At 41.3% G+C, this 18,773-nt stretch overlaps 1 protein-coding gene across 1 annotated transcript; it reads right to left on the minus strand.

Annotated features, from left to right (window-relative positions):
- Positions 1–1,658: 1,658 nt before the first annotated feature.
- On the minus strand, positions 1,659–9,673 carry vwa1 (von Willebrand factor A domain containing 1). Its single transcript, XM_005941618.3, has 6 exons — positions 9,278–9,673; positions 5,504–6,061; positions 4,251–4,574; positions 3,611–3,886; positions 3,141–3,416; positions 1,659–2,589 (listed from the first exon to the last, which is right to left on the minus strand). The coding sequence occupies exons 1-6, from the start codon at positions 9,360–9,362 to the stop codon at positions 2,561–2,563; spliced, it is 1,548 nt and encodes a 515-aa protein (XP_005941680.1). The 5' UTR covers positions 9,363–9,673; the 3' UTR covers positions 1,659–2,560.
- Between the last annotated feature and the right edge of the window lie 9,100 nt (positions 9,674–18,773).

The following is an 18,773-nucleotide window of genomic DNA, read 5'->3' on the forward strand; positions in this document are numbered from 1 at the left end:
TTTGACTCTCATCATCCACTGGAGTATCCACTGGGTGTCATCAGGACGCTACAACACAGAGCAAACACCATCCCCACAGACAGAGCAGCCAGGGAAACAGAAGAACATCACGTCAAGAAAGCCCTGAGTAAATGTGGTTATCCCAGCTGGATAAATGTTCTACTGATTTAGTAAGTAAAATTAAATTGAAGTGAAACTGAATGTAACCCCTAACCAAACCTAAAGTCTTAATTTGCACAGCCAACAACGTAAAATAAACAGAAATCAACCAAAACTCTTGGATGTATTTTCTTTCTAAGTCACTGTTGACGTGGCATCCATGCAAGTTAATGACTGTGATGGAGGCTTTTAACATTTTAAATGCATTTTTGTCACAGAACAAGGGCTTCCCGATTTGCCTCCATCACATTCATGTGCCATTCTATTTACCTGTCCAGGCACAAATATGTCACGGTTCTGGGACTTTCTGACCCAGCTTTTTGAGTTCTTGTGTTTTTATATTATGGTTTATGTTTTGAGTCCTTTGTTGTACTGTGTTTGCTATTTCCCTAGGTTTCAGTTATGGTTATCATAGGTTTATTTCTTAGGTTTTGTAATGTGGCTTCCCTATGTTCCATGTCGTGTCTACTGTGCCTTTCTGTACCATGTTTCAGGTTCCTATGTTCTGTCTCCCCAGTTGCTGTTAAGTTTACATGTCTAGAGTTCAGTCAGTGTGTTTCCTGTTTTACTTTGAAGGTCCATGTCTCATGTCAGTATTTCTAGTTTTGCTTCCCTTGTCTCGTCCAGCCTGATTACTCCCAGCTGTGCTCTCCTTCTGTGTCTCATTCCCTCGTTATCCCTCAGTATATTTAAGCCCTGTGTTTCTCTTTGTCAGTGTTGTAGTCTCCCTCATGGCTGTGTTGCCCTGTGTGTTAGTTATCCATGTCCCAGTTTAGTTTTGTTATATTTTTTTGTGCTGTTCTGCAATAAAGCAGCTTTTTGAGTTTAATTCCTGTGTGGTGAGTTTTGCATTTGGGTCCTTCTCCTGCCTGCACACAGCCGAAACATGACAAAATATAGTTTATCAATGTTTTTTGAGTTTTAGAATCTCCAATGATGTGATGAAAAAAGAAGTAACTGAAAACAACAACACAAGCTTGAAGGGCTGCTAATGTTACTGAAGTGTCCTTCCCCATGACACTGAACCATTTGTTTATGATGCCATGTACCTACAGAAAATCAAACGTGTCCCAAAGCATGACAGCAAATCTGTCACACACAACCGTTTTTCATCTAAAATTTAAAGGAGCCTCAACAGAGGTGTGCTACATTTTCCTCAGTGTTGTGATAGACTAAATCAGCTGCCTCGATAAAAAAAATCACAGTAATAAAATAATAAACCAAAATGAAAAAAAGTTGTCTAAATTTATTTCAAAAGATCAATTCTAGAGCTTTGTTGTTTGGAGAAGACCCTGCACAGATTAGAGTGGCTTTGAGAGCAGGCGGAGTCTGGGTGTTCAAAATCAGTCACCTGGACTTTTAACACCTCCAGCTCAAAAAGCATCAGCAGTAGTTTTTAGTCTGTGAGGTCCACCTCCACACATACCCATCAGACTTGGCTGTTTTTCCAGTCAGTAGTATTGTTATATGCTAAAATTTAAAATAAACAACCAAATATGTAAACAAAATTACAAAATGACTTTATTGAAAGCTGGTATTAAATTCCAAAGGCAGTCAGCATAAAATACATGTTTTCAGTATACAGTAAAAGAGAAGCCTGTAATCTTTTCAGTAGGGGGCAGCAGAGACTAGCTATAAAAGAAAGTCTTAAAATGTAAAGAGCATGTCTGTGAAGAAGTTATAGATTCTTATATTTGCATGATTTTCAGATTAATAAATATTACTGGATGTACAAGACATCGGTAGAAGGCTACTCTCAGTTACACAGATCTGCACATCATATACAGCATCCCTCTACTTTCAGCACGTGGTTGGTGTTTTTATAATATCTTGAAAGGTCAAAGCAATCGTAACTGAATCTGCCCAAAGCTTTAATCTTTTGAATATTGTCAACTGAAGCAGAATTCATTGCATTCATCAAAAATGTAAATCAGATGTTTTTTGTGCGTTATGTGGATTTGGGGGAGGGAGCAGATTTGAACACATGGCCCGCATATGGTGGAAACCCCTTTTTCAAAACAAGCCACATAAAACCTCAACATTCCCATCACACCCTTCTCCGTAGCTGCGAAACACACCTACAAATTATGTTTCTTTAATGCACGTCCTTAATGTGAAGCATCATTTAGTACAGGGGCAAACCAGATGAGAAGATAAAAACAGGAAAGTAGTTATTCCTTTGTGTCGCAGATTGCAGTCAGCATGTGGCTGTTTTTCCCCCCCCGACTACTCTTAAGTGTCCATGGCTTCCACATGAGTGTTCGGTAAGCCAACCCACACGTCACTCCTGGAGGATTTCCACAGAGGGGAAAGGCAGGGAAAAGAATTATGGATGAAAGTCAGCATTCTTCTCGCCTTCGTCCCTCCATGTTTGGTAAGGTACAGTTGCAGTCTCAGGGTGCTATGATTGGTAGCCATACACTAATGCATCTAAAGGAAAAGAAGGAAAGAAGCAGCTGAGATATTAGTATTTATACATTTTAAGCTCTCAAACTTACATACAAAGTGCACACATGGGGCATTTATTAAGGAATTAAAATAACTAACTGTGATTTCTGCTTCCACTCCCAATACAGAGCAACTTTCACTTGCAGAGTTTGCTGCAGTGCAAAATTACATTTAAATAAGTAATTTTAAAGACTATTAATATTTAGTAGCTGTTGCTGGTGAGGCCTGTGGGTTACCCACCTAAACCAGGAAAAGGATCCCAGAGAAAGATGTTTTTTTTCAATGGTCTGATCTCAATAAACAAGACTTATGTGAACTCCGCTCTACTGAGGTACTAATTGAAATCTACTATATGCATGGTTTGATACTGTACCAAAACAGTGCATGAGTTTTTGCGTTGTATAATTTTTTAATTTTCTTTTGGCCTCAGTGTTTTGTAGAAAAACTTCAAACTAATCCATAATATATTAACCAACTAACTTAAAAAAAATTCAATTCCTTGGTGCTTTTTAATCTACCAGGCCCGCACTCACCTGAGTGAAACTGTGCCGTGCAACACAGTCCCTCTCCCCGTGCCGTCCGGTAAATGGGTGACACGCACACTCTAGCCGAAGGGGGCAGGTGCGTGAGCCGTGTTGAGAGGGAGTCGGGTGGCAAGTAGAGGGAGGAGCGCTGACCAGGGGCAGAGCTTTGCTGTCCCTCCCAGGTGAGCCAGTAGCCCCTCAAGCCAGATGTGCCACCGTTCCATTCAACCTCTACTGAGTCACTACCCACTGTAGTCAACTGGAGGTCTGCCAGCGCTGGAGTCACTAGAGACAGAGACCATTCAAAAGTTAAGTTATATTTCAAAAGGAAAGAGAACTATAAAGCAGTGAAGTAAAAAAACAAAACAGCAGGAGAACTGACCATTTCAGAACTGAACGGAACTACAATTATCTGGAATTTAGAATGCAGAATGAATAAGACAATGAAGGAGTGGGACTATGACCTAATTTGACCTCACCTTCTTGAGTGCACACTTTGACAGACATGGCTTTCTCCTTTCCTGAGGCGTGCCTGGCAGTAACAGTGACCAAGTAAGTGGTATCTGGTTGGAGGTTTCTGAGCAGAGTAGAGTTCTGACTTCGACTCAGTTGGACATAGTGCACTTTACCCGTGGGCAGGGCTGAATACTCAACAGAGTAACTCTCAACCATCCCTGGTTGGAGAGGACCCCAGCTGACCCGAACACTGCTTTGTCCAGGCTCGGAAACTGTTACCACAGCTGGGCTCAGCACCTCTGGTGTGTAAGAGAGACGAGAACAATTGCTGAGGCAGTAGAAAAAATATGAGGAGAATATGATGATTTTCACTTTGAATTTTTTCTTCTTCACCGAACCACAAAATAAAATCTTTTACACAAGCTTTTTAATTGCAGTGGATTTAGCTTTTATTTTCTTATCGTGGGCCTATAACAAAGACATTTCATTCAGAATGTCAACAAAATTGACAGTGTTGCATGCAGAACAGATAAAAAGAGCAAATTCCTAAATTTGAGAGACTGCAAAAGCAAATTAGAACTTTGACTTTTTATATTTATAGCAAACCACTGAAAAGGTTTTGTGCAACTTGCAAAGCAAGCGTATATATAGAGAGAACTCAACCTGGTCTAGTTCTGAAGGTGACATGGAGGTCGTTAAAGGCTTGTTCGTTGGACTCTGGTCTCAGTATGGCGATATAGTTGGTGTCAGGCTTCAGGCCAGTTAACCTGGCAGTGCTGGAATCCGCAGTCTGGGTAAGTCTCTGGTACGGAGGTCCTCCAGTGAATACATCAGGCCTACTGGTCTCAACCCCACCGACTCCTCTCCGAAGTTCTTTGAAGAGGATCTCATAGTGGCCCGTCAACCCGGACAGAACGGGTCGCCACTGCAGCGTGGCGGAGCTGGTGGAGACGTCTCGAACGTGAATTCGTTCAGCGCGGATGATCTCTGTTGGAGACGGCAGGATCTCGTGTTAGCGCGTGCACACGTTGTTGGGGTTGAGTTATCATTTTTAATTTTCAAAAAGGAGGAGAAATGATGGTGACAGGACAGAAGGAGCGCTAAAAATGCCTTGGCTTAAGTCAGCTACTCACATAGACTCCCAGACTTTGAAACCTAAATGCATTCACAGCGACAGCACTGAGACAACCTGAAATAGCCAACCCAGTGAGGCCCTGCAACAAAATAACAATTTTCCCAGATGCACTGATATCTGTGATTAAATCCTTATGCACCCAGCAAGGACTGATGCATTCCACCTTGTTCTACACAAGCCCTATTTTCTATTATGCATCATATCTTACAGCTGTTGTATAAATGCTGTAGTGACCCTTGTGAGTGTTATGGCAGTTACCTAATCCATCCAGAGAAATGGCTCATCTTCCAGGTCTCTATATATAAATATATATGTGTGTGTGTCATGTTGGGCATAGTGTTGGATGGAGCAGAAAGAGATGTTGAATCATTAATCCATTAATAGATTGGCCTATCTCATTACAGGGACTCATACACATGCACACAGAGTGTCCCGGCTAGTTGGTCTCCTTGTCTTCAAGAGCATGTTTGGAATTAGGGAGAAGCACAGAGAGACATGTAATACATCACTGAGGCAGGATATAAGTGTTATTGTAGCTGTTTGAATGGAAGGGGGGTTTCTCAAAGCTACTGAAGCGTATGAGCAATCCAGCTTTAATTGGTCAGGATCAATCATAAATAATATTTTTCCCAGTCTCTGTAGTACAGGCATGTGCAGATACACATTTTTTTATTGAGCAGAATGTGTGTTGTGTTCAGTCCAACAACAAATTCAAATTATCTGTTCATTCTTTAAATCTTTTATTTGCAACACATAAAGACACTACCCATGCTGTACTCACCAATAATGGCATCCCGGAATTCCTTTGTGATGATGCTCATATCGTCAATGTCCACAAAGTGCAGGTGGTCCTCCACAGGTGGGCTCACCACCTGCCTCAACACCTGGTAGTTGCCATGGCCAGTGGACACGACCAGCACGGCCACACCATCATCCCGAAGCTGGGCCATCGGTCCAGTCACATCCCCTGGTTTTACCCCATCAGTCAGCCACACTAGCACCCTCGGGAGATTTTCCCGGGCGCCGCCAGCCTTTCCAGGACGCAGGACCCACTCCTTCACCATTTTCAGCGCCTCAACTGTGTTGGTGTCCCCCCTGAGAGGCTTGATGGTTTTCAAAGCGGCCTGAAGGCCGCTTTGGGTGCTGTATTTATCAAAGCCGAACTCGAGACGTGGTTTGGTGCCCACCTGCAGAAGTCCTACCCTTACCTGGTCCTCTCCCAGCGAAAAGGGGGAGATGAGCTCGGACAGGAAGGCTAGCATTCGGGAGTGCTCGTAGGATGACACACTCCCCGAGGAATCCACCAAGAAGAGGACGTCCCCCTCACAGCAGTTCAGCACTGTGGAGAAGCAACAAACATCAATACAGTCATTAATATGCATATCAGGCGAGCGGAATCAGTTACTGACTTGCGCCAACAACTCTCTATGATTCTGTTTTTCCACAGGTCTCTTTTCGTGCTTCCCTCTACACACATTTCCATCCTGTTTTTATGAGAGAAAAAAACAGTGTCACAGTGAACAAATCTTATAGAGAAAATTGTTTGTTTTACATGAAAGCAGAAGAAAGTTAAAAGCAAAAACCCCCAAAATAGGCTGTGGTTTTGGAGATAAGAAGACTGTAAAACAAACAGAGGAAGTACAAAACTGATGCAGGCATCATGATACTGTAACTTCAAAGTTGGATAATGGATTAAAGGCATCCAAGCACAAAGCTACGGGTGGATTATTTTTTTTTCCACTCCCTAATTTTGCATATCTTATAACAGAAGCAACAATGCCCAAAGTAGAGGAACAGGCATGACAGTAGCTGTGCTGGGTACTGGTGGGAGAGAGGGAGGGAGTGGAGAAAGGAGGCGGGACGAGGGAAATAAAAGGCGTTAAAAGGAGAGGAATGAAGCTGGGGGGTACTGCCAGTTTCATGTGAGGGATGAAGAGGAATGCTGGATGACCATATACAGAGCAGGAAACAGTAGCACAACAAGCAGAGCTTAGCTTCAAATCTACAGATTGTGCACAGATCCAAAAGAAATCCTGCCTACTGTTAAAATCGTCACTCGAGAAATCAGAAACTTTTAAGATGAAGACTTTGGACTACACATATATGACTCTGCAGAAAATACAGTTATATAGGCGTGTAATTCAGTGTCTCATTTTTTAAATATGTCAAGGTCCAACGCTTGACATGAGGTGTGGACTAGGCTTCAAGGTGTTGAAAGCTGAGCAGCGAAGCATGTATACACACAAATCAAGCGTGTGTGCACACATGCCAGCCTGCATGCTTGCTGCCTTTTTCCCCTCTATCAACCTAAAGAATTCCTTACATCACTCTTGTTTGGAGCAAGAGTGCTGTTGCGTATAGGAGCCCCTTACCTCTGCGTTTGTGCAGGTACGCCTTTATCTTCAGACCTACTGCTGGAGCGAGCCATTTTATCATTCTTTATTGCCGTGGTTGAATGCTGTCTCGGGTTATCGCATGCACTACAGATCTTAGCTAATGATGTGATGGAGAAAAATGAAGCGTGAGTAAAATAGCAAGCAGATCAGGCTGAGCACCTTACAAAAACATATGAGTATGTTATGAGGGGGTTTTTTTGGGCTAAAAACACAGTGAAGATTTAAATAGGTTGTATGTTGGGATGAGAACGATATGAAAAAGATAAAGCTTGAGTAAGAGTAGAAAAGCACTATAGAAGTTTAAATGAATACAATTGAGTGGTATTCCTGTCTAATTTTGCATATTTTCTTTAAATGACCTTGTTTTTGTACCGTTACATTCGCAGTGTAGTGGTGTCGCTGGTTTGACTGCAGCTCGTAATGCAAAAATCCCCCCTTGGGGTTTTGTCATGAGAAGCATGAAACTCTGCAAAATAGAAAGATGCAGAGCTACCCACACTGGTGACGCTTTGTAACATGGGAACAACCAGAAGCAGCCAAAAAATATAAGGCACAGAATTGCTACCAGTGGTTGATGACTGGTCTCTGGAAGGTACAAGGCACTGCCTCAGTATAATACAATACAATAAGCTACTTCATTTTCAGACAGTCTAAGGTCTAAAGCAGGGGTGCCAAATATAGAGCCCAGGGGGCCCGAATCGGGCAGTAAACTGGGCAGCTTTGGAAAATGGGAAGGAGAGCGTTAATTCAGGATTTGTTAAAATGTAAGTTTTACAGCTTTTTCCTTCTGATAAAGATCTCTATACCACACTAAAATAATCTACCTACTATATAAGTTTCTGGGGGGTTTTTTGTTTTGTTTTTTACTATCGGCACGCAGTCAGAAAACAGATTTTCTGTTTACAGGACAGTCTGGATAATGAACTACTAGAACTTTGTTACACATTTATTTGTTAGTGCTGCAAGAATTCTCTCATGTGCTACACTACAGCAACATTTCTTTTGAAATTGCGCTTGTTTTTCTATTAAGACATGGGGTGGGGTTGAAACATAGACTTAAATGTCTTTACACAGGTCTGGCCCACTCACATCAAAGTAAACAGAAAATAAGTTTGACATCCTGGGTTTAGAGCATAGTATAACTTTACTTTTTGAGCCTTTATTAGACATATGGTTAATTATTAGTGATTTATAACTGTTGTTAAAGGTTACAGACATAAGACCTTTATTTAACTAGAGTAAAAACAGCAAGTACATTTATATAAAGCCCAATTACCGTAGACCAAGTTATCTCATCGTATCCCTATAAATGGAACAGCAAAGCATCAGCATATCCCTAACTACAGACACTCATAAATATCCACTCTCACTAAGAAACCTGCCGGTGCCATCACCACCTGGGGAAATCTCTGTCACTTTGCGGTTATGAGCTTTGCCAGAATGGCACAAAGGCACTGCTATGATAAGAGCTGATAGGATTAGTTTAGATTTGGAGTCTGCAAATCAGCAGTTACTGATCAGAATTAAAAACAGCTTATAAAGAGGAGCATCTTATTGTGCATGTTTAGAAAAGAAAAACATAAGATGCATCAAATCTGTCATTCTTTGCACTCTTGTGTTCTACTAACATTAACCATAATTATCCTTTAAAAACAAAAAACCTTTTCCAGCAGACCTGGAGGTTATTTGGTCTTCCCCTTATTAGAAGTCTGTTGTAAAGCCCTGAGATGTCATCAACAGACAATAACCTGAGAATTCCCGGGAGCACCTGAAGCCATCCTCAGCATGCCTGCGTGGTCGCTCAGAGTGCCCCCACCCATGCCCCTAGCCAGCCCTACTGTATGAAGTCGCTACTCCTGGCTGTAAGATTTCATCAACAGATAATTCAATACCTGGAGTCATGCCACTTTACTGAGAACACTGGTGTAATGTCAACCCCACCCTAATCCGCCCCGAGCCCAGCTGTATTCCTTTTATTATGTGGCACCAACGCTTTAAGTCGCTTTATTTACAAAAATTACAGATTATTGTGGCTCACATTGTTTTATTTGTAATCTTCCAAAAAAAAATGTTTTTGTCTGCTAGTCGCTATCGCCCCCCTGTTATGCAATGCAAATAATTATAATTAGACTGGTTTCCACTGAATCAACGGCGCTTACCTCCTTCAGGTGGGCTGTTCTGTGCGGTTGAGGGCCGCAGGAGCAAACACATCAGCATCCACGCAAACAACATGTGGCCCTCCATCAGAACTCTTACGAGTTAGCTCCACGGAAGCAAATATATATGTTAGGACTTCTTCAGTCAACCATACATCCAGCCTGAGGAGCGCACTCCGGGTCAGTAAATCACAGGCAGAGGCATAATTCAGCCTGTATGAGTCACATTCAGTCCGGCTTTTTTTATTTTGCTTCTTATCTTTCTTCTTCTCTGACCATGACCACGCTGTCTGTAACCGGAGTCACTGGGAGTTAAACTTAAACTGGAGCGAAAACTTCCAGACTGCGTGCGTAAGGTTTGGACGCTCCTGATTAACCCAAACGCGCTTCGCCCGCGCTCGGGACACGAAGCGAAACCAAAAATTCCGGGAACACTTTCAAAATAAGATGTCTTACTGCGAAGCAAAGCGGAATGGATTTTTGCCTGAGAGGAACCAAATCTTTTTTTTAAAGGGGGGGTTGTCTTTAATGATTATGTTATTTTGATGTTAAGCAGCCTAATTACCGCCGTAACAAAATAATACTATTAAGGGAAACAAACCCAGGCCCTTTTATTTTTATAACTGTCAAAATAATTTTATTTTACATTTTACAAATGTAAAAATAAATCTTGTTCAGCGCTTCATTTAAAAAAAAAAAAATTAAAACAGACATTAAACAAAACCTAAAAACAGTTCATTCAGAAGATTTCCTTTCAGACTATCACTATTCCTCAATTTCTTTAAGTAGTCTTTAGGAATATTTTTCCAGAAGTCTTGAAGGACATTCAAAGCTCCTCTTTGGATCCTGGCTACTTTTTGTTCTGCTCTCTGTCGAGGTGATCACACTGCTTCAATAATGTTGAGCTCCAGGCTCTGTGGAGACCAGTCCACTGTGTTTCTATCCAGGTATGCCTTTACTGGTTTGGCAGAGTGTTTTCTATGGTTGTCATGGTGTCATAAAGCTGCTAATCAGATTCTTTCTGCCTTGTATTGCATAGTGGATCCAAATCTGATGGTACCTTTCTGCATTCATAATTGCATCAGTTTTGACAAGATCTCCAACACCACTGACTGAAATGTAGCTCCAAACCATGACTGAGCCTCCACTGAGTTTTACAAATGGCTCCAGATTCATCCTGACCTCTTCAGTATGGAGTAGCAAAACTTTAACCAAAAAAATTAAAATCACTCCGTCACTGGAGTAATTGGAACGCTCCAGAAAATAATTTAAAAATCTAGTCTTTTAAGGCTTCAAAAGCCCAATTTTCTCAATTAGTATCATGTTATATGGGACAATGAAGTTCTAAATGAAGCAGAACTAAGGTTTCACATACTTCACAAACAAGAGCAGGGTTCATGTGGGAGAAAAAGATCATATCAACTTGGATTCAAGCATATGTATCAGTGCTTGAACCCAGTCGTGAAAACATTAGTAAGTTTGTTTGGATGTGTAGCCAGCCACTTTCATGATTCTAATGCTTTGCTAGAAAAGTCAACTTTTTTGAAACTGGAAAACAAAGTTTGCATGTGTGGTGTGGTTGCATGATTCCCAGTATTTCCCAGAACATTTAAGCTGCCTATAAACTTGTTTCTGCACAGCGTGGAAAAGCAATCAAATCAGTCAACACTGCCGAAGCATGTGAGCAACTGATCCGTTTATTTTGAAGGTAGGACTCCTTGAACTTCCTCGTGGTTACTGTTACTTGACACAACTCGCTCTTTAGCTTTTCACTCCTCCTCTCTCCTGTCTCCCCTGTAACTCAGAATAGTAAATAGGCTCCACTATCCAGGCGTCAACATCTTGAATCTGATCCAGGACAAGAGTTAAGTCTTCAAATTACCCCATTAACAGAGTCTGGAAATAGAGAACCCACCAAAAAAGTCACTTAACAGTTTTTTGCTCACAAGTCATTAAAAGGACTCGCCAAAGGGAAGAACTGTCTAATACAGGGTTTGTAACAATTGAAAAATTCAGAAATACGAATAGAAACAAAGGATTTGTACAAATATAACTTTTTTTTTAAATTATATATTGTCTTGTGACATACTTGTAGATTTTGTCCTCAAAGAGTGCGAGTAATATTTAGACTTTTGCATTTATCTTATTTACTATAACGGTAAGACTACCAAGTATTCCAGCTATCCGAAAGATTAAGGAAACCTCTGGTTTACCAAGAGCAACCACAAATACTTTCAGCATTCAAACCACTGGGAGTGAATCTGTGAAATTACACGGCACACAGTCTTGAGAGTGGAAAAAAGGTAAACAGCTCTCCATGCAGACTATTCTCTGTGTTCAACCATTGTGCCTTTTTAAAAACTAAAGTAAGATTTACATGTAGAAAGTAAATAAAGTGGACAATTACGCACAGGCATGCATGAAGTCACCTACTGTATGATTCAACATGGAAACTATTAATATTGTATGTGTGTGAGAGACACAAACAAGGAGGAAAACGGACTGTAGGAGGGAATAAATGGATGGAAAAGGATGTTAGAATTCAAGTGGGACCAAACAAAGCTCTGAATTCTTCTGTGACGCATCGTGTTCAAATACTTGTATTCTTCCAGTAAGACACTGACAGTAGGCACGCCCATCCCAATACACACACCTAGAAACTAAACAACCCCACTACAGTGCAGTCAGTGATTCAGAAGCATTATGAGAGCTGAAATTAACTATATTTCTTTATAATCATCTGTATTGGAAACATTGTGTAATTGTAACTGGCGATAAAAGACAAGTGCAAACATTGAATCATGCTTGCTTGTATTGTGTCATGATTTAAGAAAGAGTCGGACGTCCCTGACAAATTATGTTTGTGATGAGTTGGACATATTTATTTATTTGAATGCAGCCTTGCCAAAGCTCCCTGTCACATCACGATCCATTTACACTCTGCTGCTTCTGCTCAACAGACATGCAACATTAATTTCTCTGTGGTTTTTTTGTGGACCTCCCCCTCCAGGGCTGAACAAGTTCTCGCAAGCACAGTTGCGGTCCCCATGGTCATTGACACTGTGCTGGATGATTTTTAAAGTCTCGTCAGTGAGCTGTAAATCACTTACATTCAGTATACCCCCACTCACAGTGACGCTGGTGTGTGTATGTGCATGCGAGCAGTAAATAGCCTAATATGTATGTGCGCGCACACACACACAGCAACACATTTCTGTCCATATTTCACACTGTCAAACATTGCATCAGTTGTGCAGTGCGTGACCAACTTGTGCCGAGGACACAAACTGTGTTAGTGTTTGATATTGCACTGAAATCCACAGAAATGGCCAGCTGTTTCCACCCAGCACAGCCTCATGTCAACACACTTTCTACCCCTGGCTTGATTACTGTACATTGTCAGTTTATGCGACCTTGACACAGACTTGTTTATGCTCATTTGTGCGCACCTTCATATCCTTGCAGGAGTAACGAATACAAATCTTTTAAGAGCGACAACAACAGCGGAATAAACTTGAACTTTTAGCTGAGGAAAAATAGCTGCAGAGGGAATGGGTGGGACGGGAGGAGAGGCGATTACAGTAAGATGTCATCGAGGCAATGGAAGAGTTTACAACATTTTGTTCATCACAACACTCAGAGCGGGATAACAGGAAGCCTGAAAACAATTTTTAAGCAGCTCCAGCTACTGCTCCTTTAATAGTCTCTTGTAAATTTGGCCTACAGTGATTGTGGCTACCCCTTAAAAATTTGTCAGCAGAGGATTTGGCTGCTTATAGGAATGCCACTTTTTGATGGTTAAGTAGAATTCCACAGAGTTATATTTGCCAGTGTTTTTCTCTGCCTTCTTGTCAGTCTATAGTATTTAAGGTTTGGTTCACAGCAAACTATGGCTCTTATGCAGATTTCTGGAAGACGAGCAGGAATGTTGCCCTCTTCTCAGTGGAAAAAAAGACTGCAAGAAAAGCCCCCATGAAACACTGATTTTGGAGAGGAATATGCGTGATGTAGTTACAGTGATGGATAAGAGGGACAAATAAAATGGATTCCAAAAGCAGAAAAATCTCGCCAGCTTGGGACTTTTCAGGCAAATGGAAACCGATTTTGTTCCGTATAGCCCAGAAGCCTCTTTGCCTCCTGTGCAGTGGATTTTGAGAAGATAAACAAATAATAAAGCCATTAAACTAAAAATATAGACAGGAAAGTCTAAGGGATTTCCCATCAGTGGGATGTGCAGATGAGTACCCACTGCCTTCCTGAGCAACACAACCCCATCCCATTCTGCGTCAGAACTTCTTTCCTGCCCCCACCAACCATTATCCTGTATATGTCCATAGTGGCTCGTATTTTGAGCTAATCAAAGGCCTATCCTAAAGTCTCAACTTTTGCATCAAAAAGTGTCAGTCAGTGTAAAAGTGAGCCAATACTGGTTTTATAGGATCCCTCTTCTAGAAAACCTTTGCTCTTTGCAAAGTGTTCCAAGAAGCTAAGATTTAACTGTATCCAGGGAAATGCTCAATCATTTCTTTTCCCCAAACAAATATGACAAGTTACATTAAACACAAGCGACTGTCCAATTCTTTGCGTGATTTCAGAAGAATAAATCAGACTGTGTATTTAAGTTTGGACAGAAGCACCCGTGCCTGCTTACTATCTTTGAGCAAAACTGTATGCAGCCAGAGCCATCTCACTAGTTAGAACATCTGTTTTGCAGTAATCAACAGCCAGCGAGTCTCCACGCTAGTGAGGCCAACACCCACTGTATGTTTCCACACTAAAATTTCACATACGGCCTTCGGCTGTGCCAAGTTGGGTCACTGGAGTTTTGCCCTTTTACCAGGCCCAGCTCCTTTAGAGGTCGGCTCAGACAATGGTCTTACTGTGCTGAGGATTGCCAGACAGAGTTTATTTACAGATGGAAGATAAATCCACTCATTGTTTTGGCCCGGTGTTAATACAAAGTCATCATAGCGAGTTGGTTAAACTTAAGAGAGCTGGCTGACAGTGTAGAGTCAAATTTTCAATTGCACCTACCAGCTGAGGTAAAAAAAAAACCAAACAAACAAAAACCCTATTATTTATGAAGAAGCTGACAGAAAGAACATTTAAAGGGTAAATTTAACAGCACAGCAGCATGTAAGAAGCCCTTAGTGAGCCTGAGGTCCTTTGGAAGGGGTCTACGTGATCGCGTCCAAGAAATCCTCAATAGAGGAACCCAGACCACAAGAGTTCTGCTTTGTTGTTATAGTTCAGCCAATTTTTTTTTAAAAAGTCATTCCATTCACAGCTCTCTCATTCTGCATAACACAAAGGTCTTCATCCAACAGAACAGAGTGCTCAAAGAACCTTTAATGCTTACCAAAAGCAGAGAAATACTAAAGTCCCACTTATTCAGAAACCACATGAGAAAGGTCATTGGCGGTGACTCATCGATGTCAGAGTTCTCCGAGCGCTGGCTGCACTCGTGCGGCCTGTGGGAAGGAGAATGGTAGGCTACAGTTGGCTGAATGTAACAGCATTTTCTCACATTCACAGGCAAACACAGCCCAGTACTGTGCTGAACTGTGTGTTTGTGCCTGTATTCACGGAATAAGTCAATCCTGTAGTTTCTTTCCTGCCTCGTCTTCTCAAATCTTTCTCTCATTCTTTCTTTTTCATTCTTCCCCAGAATATCCCTCTCCCCAACTGCTTTTAATATTGCATGCCTATCATTGTCCTTTCTCTTTTTCACAATCCCTCTTTCGGTTTGCTCTTTTGGCCACGGCAGACAGCAGCTGGATTCTCCATTCTCTCCTCCCTTTTCAGTTCCTCACCCTTTTATTGCTCCTCATCCTGCGCACTTTCTCCTCAACAGACTCACATGCCTTCTACCATTAGTAACACGTTTGTATACTATACAAATGCACAAGTACACTGACAGAGATCTACACATATGTACGTACACGCACAAGATGTGGCTGAAGTCACTTTTGTGGTATGTCTGAGGGTTTAAAAGAAGAAGGGATGTGTTGTAATTACAAGTGCGTCCAGAGTGGAATCTGTTAGGGCAGGTTGAGTTGGGGGAGGACCTGGCAACCTATCAAAGGTATCAGTGAGGCAAACCAACCCCCTCCCTTACATCTCTGTTCTCTAAAGGAGTGCTCACATGAAAAGATGATGCACACAAAGGTTTATGTAATGTTCCGAAGGACATTTCGTGCTGCAGATGCTTTAAATCAAGAGCGACTGCGAGGTTGACATCTTGAAGAGCAAACGCCTCACCAGGTCGGACAAACAATCTGCAGCCCTTTAAGGACAGAAACAGGGCAGCTGTGCCATCCAGCCCATCCCGCCTTTCCCTGCAATCACCTGTCATCCACATCCGCTGCCTCCCATGTTAAGCCTGGGCCTTTCACTACTTGGCACATACAACACATGCTCAGTTTATTTCTCTCTCTGTTATCAAATTCTTACTTCCTGCTCTTTCATCTAAAAGTACATACACACCCAACACAATGCCCCACAGGTCATAAACTCCACTCTGTCTTGGTTTCATACAACTCCCCTCGCATGGAGCGTTGAGGTGACAGAAAGAAGAAGCCTGACATTGTCTGTTAGCGAAAACGCTGCGAAGCGGGGAGACAGGAGAGGTGTTTTGTTTGAACTTGTCTGGCTTGAGTTTTGCCTGTCTGCCTGTGTGTTTTCCAATGAGTAATCCATTGTAAGACTGAACACACATATGTACACACACAGCTCTAGTACAAGACGGAAGAGGGGTTTTAGTTCAGGTGTGATCGATTGGCGAGATACGAAGGCTGGGTTAAAGACTTTGTCTTCTTCGTGTGCAAAAAAATACCTAAAGTTCCAAGGTTGGAAAAAAAGTGTCAATATTGGCTGCTAGGCAATAATGTAAACATTAAAACTGTCAGACAAGTGTTTTGACTGGTCCTCTCTTAAGTCCAGACCACAATATATCAACAGCTACAGGATGGACGGGCATTAAATATTCACTGTACCCAGAAGATGATTCTTCTGTGATCCCCTAATGTTTCTTGCATTTACCGCTAACTGCAGATTGTTGCTTTTGAATAAAAAAACTAGCATTAGTATAAATTTCATGGGCAGATTGAATGGTGGCAAACTTAAGTTTCTATGTAAGATCAAAAATAATATATTTTCCACAACAGTCTGGGATGAATTACCAGAAAGACAAACCCCCTTTAGCCCCAGGCACACTTTTCTTTCTTACCACACATTTGAAAATGGTAGCAGGCTAACACACAAAACCACAGGCAAGACTATGTGCATGCTCAGTAGCATGCTCTTCTAAGAATCTAAGTAACTTAAAAAGATGTCAAAAAAGTTGACATATGAAATATTTCAAATAGGTTACAGCAGTGTATTTGGAAACCACAACTGTTAAAGACAAAATAAGTAGATCAAAAATATAACGAAGGGATTTGAAAATGCTCCTTTCCTTACAGCACTTGTGTAGAGACACAGGCAGATGGCAGATTTTTGAACTCCTGTGTAAAAGCACTCTGTGTGGAATATGTAGGCAGTTGCAAAAAATTAATATTTGCACACCAAGGTACTTGCCTTTGCGAGCATGACTGAGACCACAAATTTGATAGATCAGAGTTAAACCTGCCCAGCGGTAAAACAGTTAATTTTAATCCCAGCAGTGCTATAAAAAGTAGCACCGGTGCGCTGGTAACAGCAGAAATGTGTTTGCCAGGGACACTGAGGGCAGGTGTGCAAATACATAGCCTGAATTTTATGCAAGACGGCGCAGCGGTTCACCTCGTATTATCTTTTCTACCACTGCTTTTCAACACTCAAGGTTTTTCAAACTCATATCCTGGGCTTTTATTTTTCCCTGATTACAAGTTGAAACAAGCTGAAAAGGTTATGTCTGTAAGGCTGATAAGTCATGGGGGACCTATTTAGCAACTCTTTACAGTGCCTCTGATCTGTATATTGTCTGTGATTAGCGGTGCTGTACTTGCTGTGTTTAATGTATGAATCATTATTCAAACTATTCAAGAAAAAAATTAAATAAATAAAGACATGCCACTGTATATATAATCACATCATACATAGGCTTGTGTATGATACTCTTGGGGCTGTATAAACAGGATGGCTCTGAGGGTCAGACAAATACGGCTCACATAGGTTTGGAGATTCCTCTGTGACAAGGCCCGGATATTATTATGACAAAGTACCCACACTGTACTGGCTGTTCTTTCACACAAAGACCTGGTGGGAGTGTAATTCACCTTTGCTCACATATCCTGTGTTTGCATTAGTCTTTGTTTTTGGGTTTGTTTGTTTTTTTTTTTGTTTTTTTGGGGGGGGGGGGGGTATACAGTACAAGTGGAGGAGCTGATGACACAGACGGGAAAGGAGTGAGAAGGCAAACACGCAAACACAAGATATACGAGAGAACATCAGCCATAACACAGACCACAGAGTGCATATACAAGGTCTGGGTAAAATACACGTGTAATAAACATTTTGGGACGAGGTCAGAGAGACCTCTTAGAAGAGTATTTCAAAAGTGGATCCACTAAACCGAGCTATTTCAGCTTTGTGTTCAGAGGAACACAGTTATAAAAACAGAAATAAAAAGTAAGAAAGTAAAAAAATGAAAAAGAATGAGGGGAAAACAAAGGTTGTGAACCAAATGTTGCACATTAGACAAATGTTCCCAGGCCTTCCACTAGGAAGAATAAGATATACACTGAAAGACAAAATAACGGTTGTTTGAAAAGGTTCAGGGACCTTTTTCTGAACCTTGTAGAAGATGTGCATTCATCCGGAGGTCACTTGGAACAGCTGTTTCTAGGGAAGCATGCAGTTTTTGTTTTGTATAAATTGACTGGAGGCTATGTTATGCTGTGTTAATCTGAACATTTTACTTTAATACTTCATTTATCATGTGCCTTGGCCTTCCTTTCCCCCAAAAGACTTGCGTTTGAAGTATATATATATGTATATTTACATATGAGCCTATCCATACAAGCAGGGTCACCAGTCTGTTGAATAGAGATCTGCTGAATAGCCAGAGAGAAGCACACAGATACAGGGGGAGCATGCAACTCACAGCCAGATGGTGGATTCAAACTCAGGACCTGCTCTCTCTACTTCTCTGAGGCATCAGCGTTAACCACCATGCTGCCACCCCTCCCCTTTTTTAAACGAAAATTTGTAATATTATATATATATATAATGCACAATATAGTAATTAAAATTTTTATCTATAATCATTTATTTACTAAACCACATTATACTGTAATGAACTAATCTAGCATCCTATACTACATTCACTATATACTTAAGCATACTGCTGTGAAAGTGTCTGTTCTTTTCTCTTTATGCTTTTAACACTGATCAAATCCATTTATTTACAGCACTGCACTGAATAATGTAATTCTCTGTTTCACATCTGGCCATGGGCCACATCTGATCAAGTGATTACAATGCGCTTCTTTGACAATGTCCTTGGCAGACAGCCCTC

This window comes from Haplochromis burtoni, unplaced genomic scaffold (assembly GCF_018398535.1).
Source record: "Haplochromis burtoni strain Fernald_Lab_line unplaced genomic scaffold, NCSU_Asbu1 Contig_307, whole genome shotgun sequence".
NCBI lineage: Eukaryota > Metazoa > Chordata > Actinopteri > Cichliformes > Cichlidae > Haplochromis > Haplochromis burtoni.

Excerpts from the sequence above, each read along its gene's own strand:
- vwa1 (XM_005941618.3), bottom strand. The coding sequence starts at position 9,362 with ATGGAGGGCCACATGTTGTTTGCGTGGATGCTGATGTGTTTGCTCCTG. Across the intron at positions 6,062-9,277 it reads GAACAGCCCACCTGAAGGAG|TGCTGAACTGCTGTGAGGGG; the intron begins GTAAGCGCCGTT and ends GCTTCTCCACAG. Across the intron at positions 3,887-4,250 it reads CACCTTCAGAACTAGACCAG|AGGTGCTGAGCCCAGCTGTG; the intron begins GTTGAGTTCTCT and ends CTTACACACCAG.